The 13,769-nt window shown below is 42.6% G+C and overlaps 1 protein-coding gene across 1 annotated transcript in view; it reads left to right on the forward strand.

Annotated features, from left to right (window-relative positions):
- Window positions 1-13,769, forward strand: part of LOC139464886 (uncharacterized) — a 47,318-nt gene extending 33,549 nt beyond the window's left edge. Inside the window, exons 28-37 of the mRNA XM_071246457.1 lie at window positions 888-1,064; window positions 2,248-2,404; window positions 5,472-5,590; window positions 6,896-7,027; window positions 8,007-8,147; window positions 8,936-9,109; window positions 10,338-10,539; window positions 11,528-11,634; window positions 12,309-12,502; window positions 13,362-13,769. Of these exons, the coding sequence (XP_071102558.1) occupies window positions 888-1,064; window positions 2,248-2,404; window positions 5,472-5,590; window positions 6,896-7,027; window positions 8,007-8,147; window positions 8,936-9,109; window positions 10,338-10,539; window positions 11,528-11,634; window positions 12,309-12,496 (1,397 nt within the window). The 3' untranslated portion in view covers window positions 12,497-12,502; window positions 13,362-13,769. The remainder of the gene's footprint in view (window positions 1-887; window positions 1,065-2,247; window positions 2,405-5,471; window positions 5,591-6,895; window positions 7,028-8,006; window positions 8,148-8,935; window positions 9,110-10,337; window positions 10,540-11,527; window positions 11,635-12,308; window positions 12,503-13,361) is intronic.

The raw sequence follows: 13,769 nt of genomic DNA on the forward strand, positions 1-13,769 counted from the left end.
AGAATATCAACATATAATAGTGCGTACACGTTCTCTGTAAGAATATCAACATTATAATAGTGCGTACACGTTCTCTGTAAGAATATCAACATTATAATAGTGCGTACACGTTCTCTGTAAGAATATCAACATATGATAGTGCGTACACGTTCTCTGTAAGAATATCAACATTATAATAGTGCGTACACGTTCTCTGTAAGAATATCAACATATAATAGTGCGTACACGTTCTCTGTAAGAATATCAACATTATAATAGTGCGTACACGTTCTCTGTAAGAATATCAACATATAATAGTGCATGCGCGTTCTCTGTAAGAATATCAACATATAATAGTGCGTACTCGTTCTCTGTAAGAATATCAACATTATAATAGTGCGTACACGTTGTCTGTAAGAATATCAACATATAATAGTGCATGCGCGTTCTCTGTAAGAATATCAACATTATAATAGTGCGTACACGTTCTCTGTAAGAATATCAACATATAATAGTGCGTACTCATTCTCTGTAAGAATATCAACATTATAATAGTGCGTACTCGTTCTCTGTAAGAATATCAACATTATAATAGTGCGTACACGTTCTCTGTAAGAATATCAACATACGATAGTGCATGCGCGTTCTCTGTGAGAATAGCAACTTATAATAGTGCGTACACGTTCTCTGTAAGAATATCAACATATAATAGTGCGTTTACAGTGTCTGTAAGAATATCAACATATAATAGTGTATACGCGTTCTCTGTGAATATATCAACATATGATATTGCGTAATGAATGAAGCAATGAAAGCAGTAATGTTTCTTTCATGCTGCTATAGGGTTTGGGAATATGTTCTGGTGTGAGATAACAATTTAATTTTCGAGGTAACTGTCTCCCTTTCAGTGACGGAGGTTACATGTCCAAAGCCTGACGCTATAGACGGTGCCGAGATAGTTGATGCCAAGGACTCCTACAAGATGGGCGAGAAAGCTCTATATGAGTGCACCTCCGGCGAGGGAGATTTGACCAGGATATGCACCTCTAATGGCGACTGGACACCTGGTGGCTATGTGTGTGGTGGTAAGTGAACTATAGGACAGGGAGCTTTAATGGCGAGTGGTGGTTGTATTTATGGCCAATTTGCCCAACAGGTGCCCCCCCAGCCATAAGGTTGATCTACCTGTCATATACATGTACATGTACATTTGTAGTTGACCCACCTGTCCTGTAGTTGATGTCCCCGTCATATAGCGGACCTACCTGTCCTACAGTTGACCCACTTGTTCTTCAGTTGATCCACCTGTTCTACAGTTGATCCACCTGTCCTACAGTTGACCCATGTGTCTACAGTTGATCCAGTTGTCCTACAGTTGAGCCCCCGTCCTACAGTTTATCCACCTGTCTTACAGTTGATCCACCTGTCCCACATAATACATTCTATTGGACATCCGACAAGAAAACCGCAAGAATAACATCATCATCTTTCTCCCAACTAAGATATACACCTACATATTAAATAGATTTCCTTTGTGGAACATTCATATCGCCAATTGATACATTAGTGGTTTGAACCTTATTGTTTGGGCATCCAAAGTATAGAACTGCACTCTCACTTACATTTTATTTTAGCTGCCACATATGAGCATAGTTATGTAGCGACATCAAGATGATTTTGCAGGCCTTTATTGGAGATACTCAACAAAGTAGTGTCGTCAGGAAGAATCCCAGGGCATCTATCCCTACTACCAGAATCTGAGTTTCCAAGTTCATATAGGAGGTCATTAATAAATAGCTTGAAAGGCCAGGTGGACATAACTCTACCGTGACCTACTCCTTGATTCACGGGGAATGCAACCGACTTAAATCCTTCAAAGCATACAAATGATTCCATAGAGCTGTAGGAGAGTTTTAATATTCTCCATAGTTTACCCGTTATTCCGATACCATACAGTTTAATAAATAATCCATCAGGCCATACCTGATCAAATGCTTTTTCGTTATCTAAGAATGCACAGTACACAGGCGACATCCTTTCATTGTAATGCGCAAAATGTTCTGTTAACGTAAGAACAGCAGATTCAGCACCATAGAGACCTCTAAATCCCAATTGTAAGGATTGGGAAATTCTATGTTATTATCTGTCCACGACTTTTCGAGCCTATTGTTGGTATATCCGTTGTACTAGGACTACCCCTTTGCCATATTTGTTAATTCTTCTAAGTTTTTGTGGGTATTACATGAAGCTATATGTTGACAATTTCAGATTGCCCCACCGACTGGATCCCCCATCAGGGCTACTGCTATCATTTCTTCGACATCCCTTCGTCCTATGCCGAGGCCGAGGACACATGCCATTCGTACGACGCATTCGTCGTGGCCATCAAGAGCAAGGAGGAATCTGACTTCCTTGAAAAAATTTCGTAAGTTAAAAGTGTTTTGACTTCAACTTTCCCACTGTCAACTTTTCCTTTAAATACATGACACTTTTTATGGCTAGCAACTTCTTTTATTCTTTGTCATAACGTTTCAGAGCTGTTTCTTGCTCGTTCATCAGGTGAATGCTGAGTAAGTGCATGGCGTTAAACTTCTAAATGACGAACAAAGAGGTAACTTTCCCTTTTTATTCGAGCAATATTCCAGCAGCTCCGGCCTTTGGTGTCTGCTTTCACAACTTTTTTAACCTATCATACTCTTTTTACCAAGACTTCTATGAATGTCTGATCGAGGTTACCACATTCAAGGCCTCGGTAAAGCTTTCATTTGTTTTATGGTAGACATGTGGAAGACATTTTCAAATCTTACTTATCCGTGATAAAAGTGATGTTCGATGAACTTCACTATTTGGACTTGTACTCCATGGTAGCGTGTTTTTGTCAGTTGAACAATTTACTTGCCTTTGCATGTGTTTATGAGTGCCACCTGTAGGGAAATATAAGCTCGCCTGTTCGCCAGCACCTGGTATCAGCACAATTTGATATTAATGATTCATAGCCACATGCGCATGATAGTCAGACTCGATAATAAACTCTGGAAGGGGTTTAATGATAATCCCGATAATACAAGTTTCCCTCAAAACGTAAACAGATAATTGTCACATTCCAAATTATTGCATGACGTCACGATACTTTTGACAGAGAGGCTGTTCCTCAGGTACATAATATACACTCAAAATTGAAATGCGATCTGCTCTCTGCATAACATGCACATACTTTGAATGAAGGAACCGAATTCCGTTTGAACGAATTCCGTTTGAACGAATTCCGTGTGGTTTCCGATTCAGAACTACACGCCTAGTATAGTACTCAGCAAAGCAATCTATGCGTGTTCACGCATGTCGTACAAGGCGACTAAACAGATCGGGTGGTCGGATTTGGTGACACCTTCAGTGTAAATCTGTAAACTTAAAACGCATCTGGCTGTAGCTGTGCGGTGTGTAAAGCCGAGAGATCAGGAAATTGACCAGACTGTTTCGGTCGGGTGTAGAATACCTTTTACAACCGCTTTGTTTACTTTCGGGCTAACACATCCGAGTGATTCATCTGGTCAATACGAGTAAATGTCGTCTAACGCCGCATGAGGAATATGCACATTGTAATGGTGTTTTGCAAAACATACTGAGATGCAAATTTAAATAATATTTTGATTCTAAAATAGCTTATATATTTTCGGCAAGTCATGACTTTCTGGTGACTTTGATGAGCTGAAGGTATGACCCATAGACATGGCGGAGTGCACAGTGTCTCAAAGCTTGTTGGTATGACACACAGACCTGAGCGGAGGGAACAGTATCCCAGTGCCTGTTGTTATGACCGAAAGATATGGCGAAGTGGACAGTGTCTCAATGCCTGTTGTTACGACAAATAGACATGGCGGAGTGGACACTGCCCCAGTGCCTGTTGTTATGACCAATAGACATGGCGGAGTAGACAGTGTCACAATGTCTGTTGTTATGACCAAAAGATATGGCGAAGTGGACAGTGTCTCAATGCCTGTTGTTACGACAAATAGACATGGCGGAGTGGACAGTGCCCCAGTGCCTGTTGTTATGACCAATTGACATGTCGGAGTAGACAGTGTCTCAATGTCTGTTGTTATGACCAATAGACATGACTGAGTGGACAGTGTCTCAATGTCTGTTGTTATGACCAATAGACATGGCGGAGTGAACAGTGTCTCAATGTCTGTTGTTATGACCAATAGACATGGCGGAGTAGACAGTGTCCCAATGCCTGTTGTTATGACCAATATACATGGCAGAGTGGACAGTGTCTCAATGTCTGTTGTTATGACCAATAGACATGGCGGAGTGGACAGTGTCCCAATGCCTGTTGTTGTGACGAATAGACATGGCGGAGTAGACAGTGTCCCAATGTCTGTTTTTATGACCAATAGACATGGCGGAGTGGGCAGTGTCTCAATGTCTGTTGTTATAACCAATAGACATGGCGGAGTGGACACTGTCTCAATATCTGTTGTTATGACCAATAGACAGGGCGGAGTGGACAGTGTCCCAATGCCTGTTGTTATGACCAATAGACATGGCGGAGTGGACAGTGTCTCAATGCCTGTTGTTATTACCAATAGACATGGCGCAGTGGACACTGTCCAAATGCCTGTTGTTATGACCAATAGACATGGCGGAGTGGACAGGGTCCCAATGTCTGTTGTTATAACCAATAGACATGGCGGAGTGGAGAGTGTCTTAATGCCTGTTGTTATGACCAATAGACATGACTGAGTGGACAGTGTCCCAATGCCTGTTGTTATGACCAATAGACATGGCGGAGTGAACAGTGTCTCAATGCCTGTTGTTATGACCAATAGACATGGCGGAGTGGACAGTGTCCCAATGCCTATTGTTATTACCAATAGACATGGCGGAGTAGACAGTGTCTCAATGCCTGTTGTTATGACCAATAGACATGGCTGAGTGGACAGTGTCTCAATGCCTGTTGTTATGACCAATAGACATGACTGAGTGGACAGTGTCTCAATGCCTGTTGTTATGACCAATAGACATGGCGGAGTGGACAGTGTCTCAATGTCTGTTGTTATAACCAATAGACATGGCGCAGTGGACACTGTCCAAATGCCTGTTGTTATGACCAATAGACATGGCGGAGTGGACACTGTCCCAATGTCTGTTGTTATGACCAATAGATATGGCGGAGTGGACAGTGTCTTAATGCCTGTTGTTATGACCAATAGACATGACGGAGTGGACAGTGTCTCAATGTCTGTTGTTATGACCAATAGACATGGCGGAGTGGACAGTGTCCCAATGCCTGTTGTTATGACCAATAGACAGGGCGGAGTGGACAGTGTCTCAATGTCTGTTGTTATGACCAATAGACATGGCGGAGTGGACAGTGTCCCAATGTCCCAGTGCACAGAACATTTGTCTGATGGTAGTATTGTTCAGACGGCCAACTTCTCCCCAGTGCTCAGAACACTTTACTTTAGTTATCTGATGAAATGTTTTTACAGACGACCAACGTCACCCCAGTGGCTGGGTATGAAGAGAAAGGGGAACAGTAAGACTGACTATGAATGGGATATGGACAAAGAGCTTGTGGGTGCAAATGGATACTCCAACTGGTACAAGGGTAAGTGTATGCGTGGCTTGTGGTTTTTGATGGATATTCCAACTTGTGAAACGGCGAACGTATTTGTTGCTTGTGTGTTTCAATGGATCTTCCAACTGCTGCAATGGCGGGTGTTATTTGTGAGTTCCAATACTATTCCCACTTGTATAAGGGTGAGTGTATACGCTGTGTGTGGGTTTAAACGGATATTCGAACTGGTGTGGCGGTCTGTGCATGTATTACTGGTGGGTATCAATGGAAATTCCACCTACGGCAAAGGCGGGTGTATACATGTACGTTGTTTGTAGGTATCAATGGAAATTCCACCTACTGCAAAGGCGTGTGTATACGTTGTTTGTAGGTATCAATGGAAATTCCATCTATAGCAACGGCGGGTGTATACGTCGTTTGTGGGTTTCAATGTATATTCCAACTATTGCAAAGGCGGGTGTATACATTGTTTGTGGGTTTCAATGTATATTCCAACTATTGCAAAGGCGGGTGTATACATTGTTTGTGGGTTTCAATGTATATTCCAACTATTGAAAAGGCAGGTGTATACATTGTTTGTGGGTTTCAATGTATATTCCAACTATTGAAAAGGCGGGTGTATACGTTGCTTGTGGGTCAATGGATATTCTAACGGGTGAAACTAACGATTGTATGCGTTGCTTATGCGCTTCAGTGGAGGCACCTGAATATAAAAAAACACTCATACGACAAGCGCTTGGGTTCATTTCTGCGGGGAATTACATGTATAATATGACTACACATCCATTTAAGTTCATTGTATACTGAGAGCTAAGAATCGCAGAAGTGGATTTAACACTGTGCTTTCAACATGACGTATCCACGTACATTTTCTTTCCAAGGAAAATTATATCCGAAATGCTAAATCATAAGTTCATGTTATGAAATTGGGCTTTAAACATGTCCTATCTACAAGTATATATTTTATCAATCCAAGGTAAAAACATGTCCGTCGTGTTTGATGAGAGGTCACCTGCTCTGGGTTGACAATCGAGTGTTACAATGGTTTATCAATATAAACTGTTGGGCAAAAGAAAGTGCACACGCATGTTTGATGGTAGCGAAAATGAAACATCCGCAAAATTGATGTTCGATTGTGATGCATTTGATACGGGTAACATAGTTGTGTTTTGAACCCTAGGCTTGTATCGTCGACTGTTTTGAGGCTAATAACGTTTTAATAACGTTAATTATGTTTTTGTAAAATTCAATTTTCATTGCGCTTTTTGCAAGGCAGTTTACTTAATACTGTATCAAAATCAAATGTGTCATTTTTGCACCAAACCTTTGTCCCAGGCACGCCACATCACAACAAAAAGAGAAAGAATGCCTATTGTCGTGGAAGCAACAAAGAGATGACATGGAGAGCTCAGAGATCTAAGAGCCACAAGCCATTGTTCCCATTTACATGTCAGAAGGCAATTCCAGGTAAACACAACAACAATTAAACTTGTAAAACTTTCAAAGAAGATGATGTTGAGTCACTTACAATGTCACATGTATATATATTCGCTGCACTTCAATCGCTGCACTTCAAATTACAGGCTTTAAATGTTCTCCTTACATTCGGACATACTTTTTCCGTAACACCCTTGATCAGTTGATAGAGATGTTTTTGTTGCATCAGTTAAATGCTGTCAATAACCACTGTATTCCGGACATGAGGTTTCCGAAGGATACATAATCAGATTTATAAATGAGTGAGTGAGTGAGTGAGTTGGGTTTAACGACACTTTTAACAGTATTCCAGTTATATCACGGCGTGTCAGCTTAATGTGGGAGGAAAGCCCGGAGTGATGCAGGTCTCAGACGTTTACCACTTCAGTGAAACCCACGATCATGTGTATGGTGCTGACAAACTTAGAAACATAATCGGGGCGAACCGGGATTCGAACCCACAATCGTAGGTTTCTGGCGTGTCCAGGGGACGCAACTCTGCACAGCGAATCGCGGCGCCTTAGACATAATTGGGAAAAGATAATAAGGGCGAACCTCGATTCGGACCCACGATCAAGGTTTCTGGCGTGCCTAAGTGACGCACATCTTCACAGCGTACCCTGGCCCCGATTGATTGAGATGAACGCGGTAGTGTATACAGTAAAGTACGGTTATAACGAACTCAAAGGGACTACTAATTTTAGTTCGTTATAACCGTAGTTCGTTATAAGCATATATACAGCATAACTACAGCAAAAAGTCGGGACCAAAAAAGTAAGTTCGTTATATCCGTCTGTTCGTTATAAGCGTGTTCGTTATAACCGTAGTTTACTGTAAGTGAATAGTATGAGGATTTCGTTAATCCGGACATCTTTCCCAAGGGTATGGTAAAATCGGGTTTAACGTACGTCATATTGATGTTGTTTCCAAAGGATGCATACTAATTTAACTATCTATCAATGTTCCTAAGAAAACATCCCGTGTGTGGACCGACTGCCAAACTGTGAGGCTATCGTTGTGGAGACGCCCGAGGTCTGCCAGAACTACACCGAGTCCGGCTGGGGGGAGCAGCAGTGCAGAAAGACGTGCGGAGCCTGCGGGGACACAACCGGTGAGTAGATGCAGGCGGATTCCTTTCTTTCTTCCGTAACCCAGCAACACGCCATCCGTAGCTGTATGACGTCGGCTTGTCAATGATCATATCTGGAACCAGACATCCCAGTGATTGGCATCATGGACTTCGATAAATTGGGATACATCATGTCTGTTATAGCACGGCGTGTTTACTTTGATAGGCGCAGCTATTTTTATTTCAGGGGAAGTGATCACTTTAACCTTTTATTTGTGAGCTGATACGGTTAATTGCCGCGTATTTCAGGTATTTCAGTTGCATCACGGTGTGTCAACTTAATGTTGGAGGTGATACCGGTACCTGTTCACAACTGATGTAATTCAAATTAACACATCGTTTTCAGTTTTAACAAAATCAGTTAACCCGGTGTCGTGTCACTGGATTGTCTGGTCCATCACTTGATTATCTGGTCAAGATTCGAGTGCTTACAGGCCGCCTTCGTTTGGCAGGAAGACAGTACTACTGCCGTGTAACGTCAGGCTAAAAAAATACTTTTTTTATGCAAATTATGCGAATGGTGGGTATTATTGTTAAAGCAGCACATATTTACCCTTTCAGAAAACACCTGGTGTTATCACTGATTTTCAGTGAGCCATACGTATAGTTTCCATAGCTATTTTGCCCTTCACGCTCAATGGAATCTGTTAAGGCGGATAATCGAGACTGGTTTTACTCTGACTTTGACGTTTCATATTTAACATGGGCAGCATGTATCTTCCTGCTTAATGAATCATAGGTAATGAATTATACTGTTGTTCTGTTGTCAGAGTGTACAGTCCCTGCTGCTGGGGCTCACGCCGAGCTTCTCACTACAGGGTCAGTGGTCACAGGGGAGGTGGCATACTACGAGTGTGAGGAAGGCTACACTGTCAGCAAGGGGAGTTGTATTATGGCGTGTCTCCCGTCAGGCAAAATGACTTCCGAAGCCCCAGAATGTGTTGGTGAGTCTGTCCATGAGTGTAAAACACTATCTGGGGGATTGTTTAAGGAAGTTGATACTGTAAATACTAAAAAAAACATATATGTATTCTCAGGGAATCGAAACAAAATATTGACATTTGACTTGAAATATTTTATTTTTTTTCTGCACCTTTCCAAAAACTAAAATTGTATGTCCTGACTGATAATATGACACTGTATGCAAAACACAAGCATTAGTATATACGTGAACAAGATCTCACTCAGCCTTTAAACAAGCGGAAACCTTCTGGTGGGCATGGGTGAGTGAGGGAGTTGGGTTTAACGCCACGTTTTACAGTATTCCAGTTATATCTCGGCGTGTCGGGTCAGTATGGGAGGAAAGCCTGAAGTGATGCATGTCTCAGACGTTTACCAGTTTGGTAAAGGACCGGTCGGGTAACCTAGTGGTTAAAGCGTTCGTTCGTCACGCCGAAGAATCGGGTTCGATTCCCGACATGGGTACAATGTATTAAGCCAATTTCTGGTGTCCCCCGCCGTGATATAGCTGGAATATTGCTAAAAGCGGCGCAAAACCATACTCACACACTCACTCACTTTGGTGAAACCGACGATCACACATATGATGCTGACAATCCTAGAAAGATAATAGGGGCGAACCGGGATTCGATAAATTTTAGTGACAGGAGGGATGCACGTTAGTTAGACTCCACTCTTCTCTCTATAGATTTGTCACACCCTAAAGCATTATAACAAAATCCGCCATTTAACATGTTGGACGCCATGCCTCTTAAAACACAGTTTGTGGTGTGACGGGGCTATCATAGGCACGTTACCCTGGTAAGGTTCCCAATAGTACACCGCCTACGTGGTCTAGTGGTAGAGCGTCCGCCCGGAGAGCGGAAGGTCCGGAGTTCGATCCCCGACCGCGTCATACCAAAAGACGTTAAAAGATGGTACTTGTTGTTACCCTGTCTGGCGCTCGGCATTAAGGAGCTAAAACAAGGACTGGTCGGCTCGGAGTCAATATACTGTGTCTGAGTGGGGTATTCATGTTAAACTGCGGCATGGTATCTCATTGAGCTAGCACTATAAATCGGCATCAGTCCGGACTAGTACAAGCAGCCACACAAACAGACACACGTACATGCACGTCGCTATATAAGTGCAATAATCTTGGACGCGACGTTAAACCCCATTTCACCTCACCTCATTACTAGTTCAGAATCATTCAAGCATGTCTTATTGCAGAGAAAGGAAGCGTTATAAGGCCAAGTAATAACAATGACATCCGACCCAGAGGCGGCACCTTCGGTTGCTACGTCTCCTTCACTGGCAACGACGACATGTACGTGATTGATGCCCCGGGCAAGGTCATTGCCTGGGAGTTCTACCTTATGTTTGCTGGAACAACTGTCTTCCAAATATGGCGGCCTACCGATGACCCTGCTGTGTAAGTTGACGCCCTCGTGTGTTTGTTTGTTTGTTTTTTTGTTTAACGCAGCACACAGCAATATTCCAGCAATATGACGACCGTCTGTAAATAATCCAGTGATTGACATCATGAGCATCGATCTACGCAAATGAAATACGAAGACAGGAATCAACCTGGTCAGCGAGTCTGACATCCGGGTCCCGTCAGTCGCCTCTTGCGACAAGCAAGGGTTGCTGAAGACCAACTTTTGAAGAAAGAATAAATGAGTTCCGGCAGTGTCACGGTTTTCGGACCCTCGAAATACGGGGAATCGAAACTGGACCTTGACAAGCTAACCTTTAAACTACAAGGATGCCTCAAGTATTATCACCATTCCCATGACATCATCATTTCATTACATTCACTTGGTGGGGGCACGGGTGGCCCAGTCGTCTAAGGCGCCGCTATTCGCTGTGCAGAGTTGCGTCCCTTGGGCACGCCAGAAACATATGATTGTGGGTTCGAATCCCGGTTCGTCACGATTATGTTTCTAGGTTTGTCAGCACCATACCCGTGCTCGTGGGTTTCACCGAAGTGGTAAACGTCTGAGACCTGCATCACTTCGGGCTTTCCTCCCACATTAAGCTGACACGCCGTGATATAACTGGAATACTGTTAAAAGCGGCGTTAAACCCAACTCACTCACTCACTCACTCACATTCACTTGGTATAACGTACTGTGAATATATATTCCCTCAGAACAACGCAGTTACTTCTCTTCATGAGAATAAAGTATTACCTTCCCTTAATGAATTTCATGAATATGTTTTCGCCTGGTTAAACGTATCATGAATTATATATTTACTGGAAATAATGTATTAATGTCTCTAAATGAATACATTTTCACTTGGTATAACGCATGAATATATATTTATTCGGAATAAAGTATTAACTTCCCTTCATTATATTATTTTCTGTTTTCACTTGGTATAACGCATTATGAATGTCCATACTTATTTTTACACAGACTGACGCTCATTGGCCAGAATTCGATATCCGCGAAGGCTGTCCGCCCACACGTTGTCAACATTCCCGATGGAGAACAGATTGAAGTGGAGGCTGGAGACAGAATCGGTGGGTTTGACCACGTGGTGGCGAGTGAGTGAGTGAGTGAGTGAGTCAGTGGGTGGATGGGTGAGTGAGTCAGTGGGTGGGTGGGTGGGTTTGGGTGAGTGAGTGAGTAAGTGGGGGGGTGGATGGGTGGGTGGGTGGGTGGGTGAGTGAGTGGGTGGGTGGGTGGGTGGGTGGGTGAGTGAGTGAGTGAGTGAGCGAGTGGGTGGGTGGGTGGGTGAGTGGATGGGTGGATGGGTGAGTGAGTGGGTGAGTGAGTGAGTGAGTGGGTTGGTGAGTGAGTGGGTGGGTGGGTGGGTTGGTGAGTGAGTGGGTTGGTGGGTGAGTGAGTGAGTGAGTGGGTGGGTGAGTGAGTGAGTGAGGTTTAACACCGCTTTGAACAGTATTCCAAGGATATATATTATCACGGTTACATGACATCATTCACTTACTTGGTGGGAATTGCGAAGCCTAATGTCAACTGTGCACCTTATTTTATACAAAACTACTTAACAAATTTACGGATTATATATTTTGTGATCTTAACTTTCCTCTTGAGGTCAATCACTGGACTTTCTTGTACAGACTCGATTATCTACATACCGCCGTTATATAGCTGGAACATTGTTGAGTGCGGTAATGAATAACAAGCAAACAAACAATAATCGTTCCATTGATTTAATGTTTGCTCATTTCAGGTGTGTATAACCCGTATGAGCGAGCGGGTATTCCGTATGACACGAACAAGCTGCTGGGTGATGGCAGTCTCAAACTGGCCTCGAATGTGTGGTATGCCAGTGATTTCGTCGTCAACAATGACTACGAGTTCAAAGCAAGCAGCCCTTTGAGGATAATGTCCTTCAGGGCTATCCTTGGACCCAAATAATGCAAGGTGAGGACAAGAGTAAGTGAATATGGTTTTACGCCGCTTTTAGCAATATTCAAGCAACATAACGGCGGGGGACACCAGAAATGGGCTTCACACACTGTACCCATGTCGGGAATCGAACCCGGGTCTTCGGCGTGACGAGCGAACGCTTTAACCACTAGGCTACCCGACCGGCCCGGTGAGGATAAGAACTGGACCTGCATATACATGTGTATACACCCAGAAAAAAGATTTCCAGTGATCCATTCATCTAATTTTCACAACTATTTTTATCTTTACGGCAAATGTAATCTGTATCGGCAGATAATTTAGACTGGTTATTCTCTTGCATTGATTCTTTATATTTATGACATACGTTGTAAGTTATTTGAATTCCCGACCGCCTCCGTGGTCTAAGAGCATATGACACATTATCACCACAAAATATGTTTGTATAAAAAGGTGTAACATGATTATTTAACTCGTGTTTCGTGTTGAACTTTATTAACGGGCAATGAAGTACATTATGCATGTTTATAGTGCCGTCAATGTATTGCTACCTTTCAAATATTTGAGACCCGTGAAGATTCCGGGGTAGAATAGGTCTTCAGCAACCCATACTTGCCGTAAAAGGCAACTATGCATGTCGTAAAAGGCGACTAACGGGATCGGGTGGTCAGGCTCGCTGACTTGGTTGATGCATGTCATCGATCCCCATTGCGTGGATCGATGCTCATTATGCCAATCACTGGATTGTCTGGTCCAGACTCGATTATTTTACAGACCGCCGTCATATAGCTGGAATATTGCTGAGTGCGGCGTTAAACAACAAACAAACACACAAACAAACAAATATTGGATAATATAAATTTTATTTTTTCAGATTCACCTGACATATCTCGTTATGAACATACACCTACGATAGTGTCCCAAAACGAACAGGACCCGTCTACAACTGATACTGTTTTGAAATTAATTTCTCATTTCCTTCTGTCGATCATGATACATTATTCATACGCATACTGATAGTCGTTCTATGTGAACCAATTATGCAAGATCTCATACCTTCTAATAGGGTGATATCTCCAAAAAGTCCGCTCTACGAATACAAACGAGTTATATTCTGATTAGGAATATATTGGATTCATGTGTTCTGATGAGGCTTAGGTTAACTTGATGTTGCATTATTTATGTTGTTATGTATAATGCCCGCTTTTTATTGACCTTGGTTTGTATGTTCACTGTGCTTCTGAATACTTATGCAGCGCTAAATAAACTTTATGCAAGTAGA

This window comes from Haliotis cracherodii, unplaced genomic scaffold, assembly GCF_022045235.1.
Source record: "Haliotis cracherodii isolate W230 unplaced genomic scaffold, xgHalCrac1.p SCAF_17, whole genome shotgun sequence".
In the NCBI taxonomy this organism is placed as follows: Eukaryota; Metazoa; Mollusca; class Gastropoda; order Lepetellida; family Haliotidae; genus Haliotis; species Haliotis cracherodii.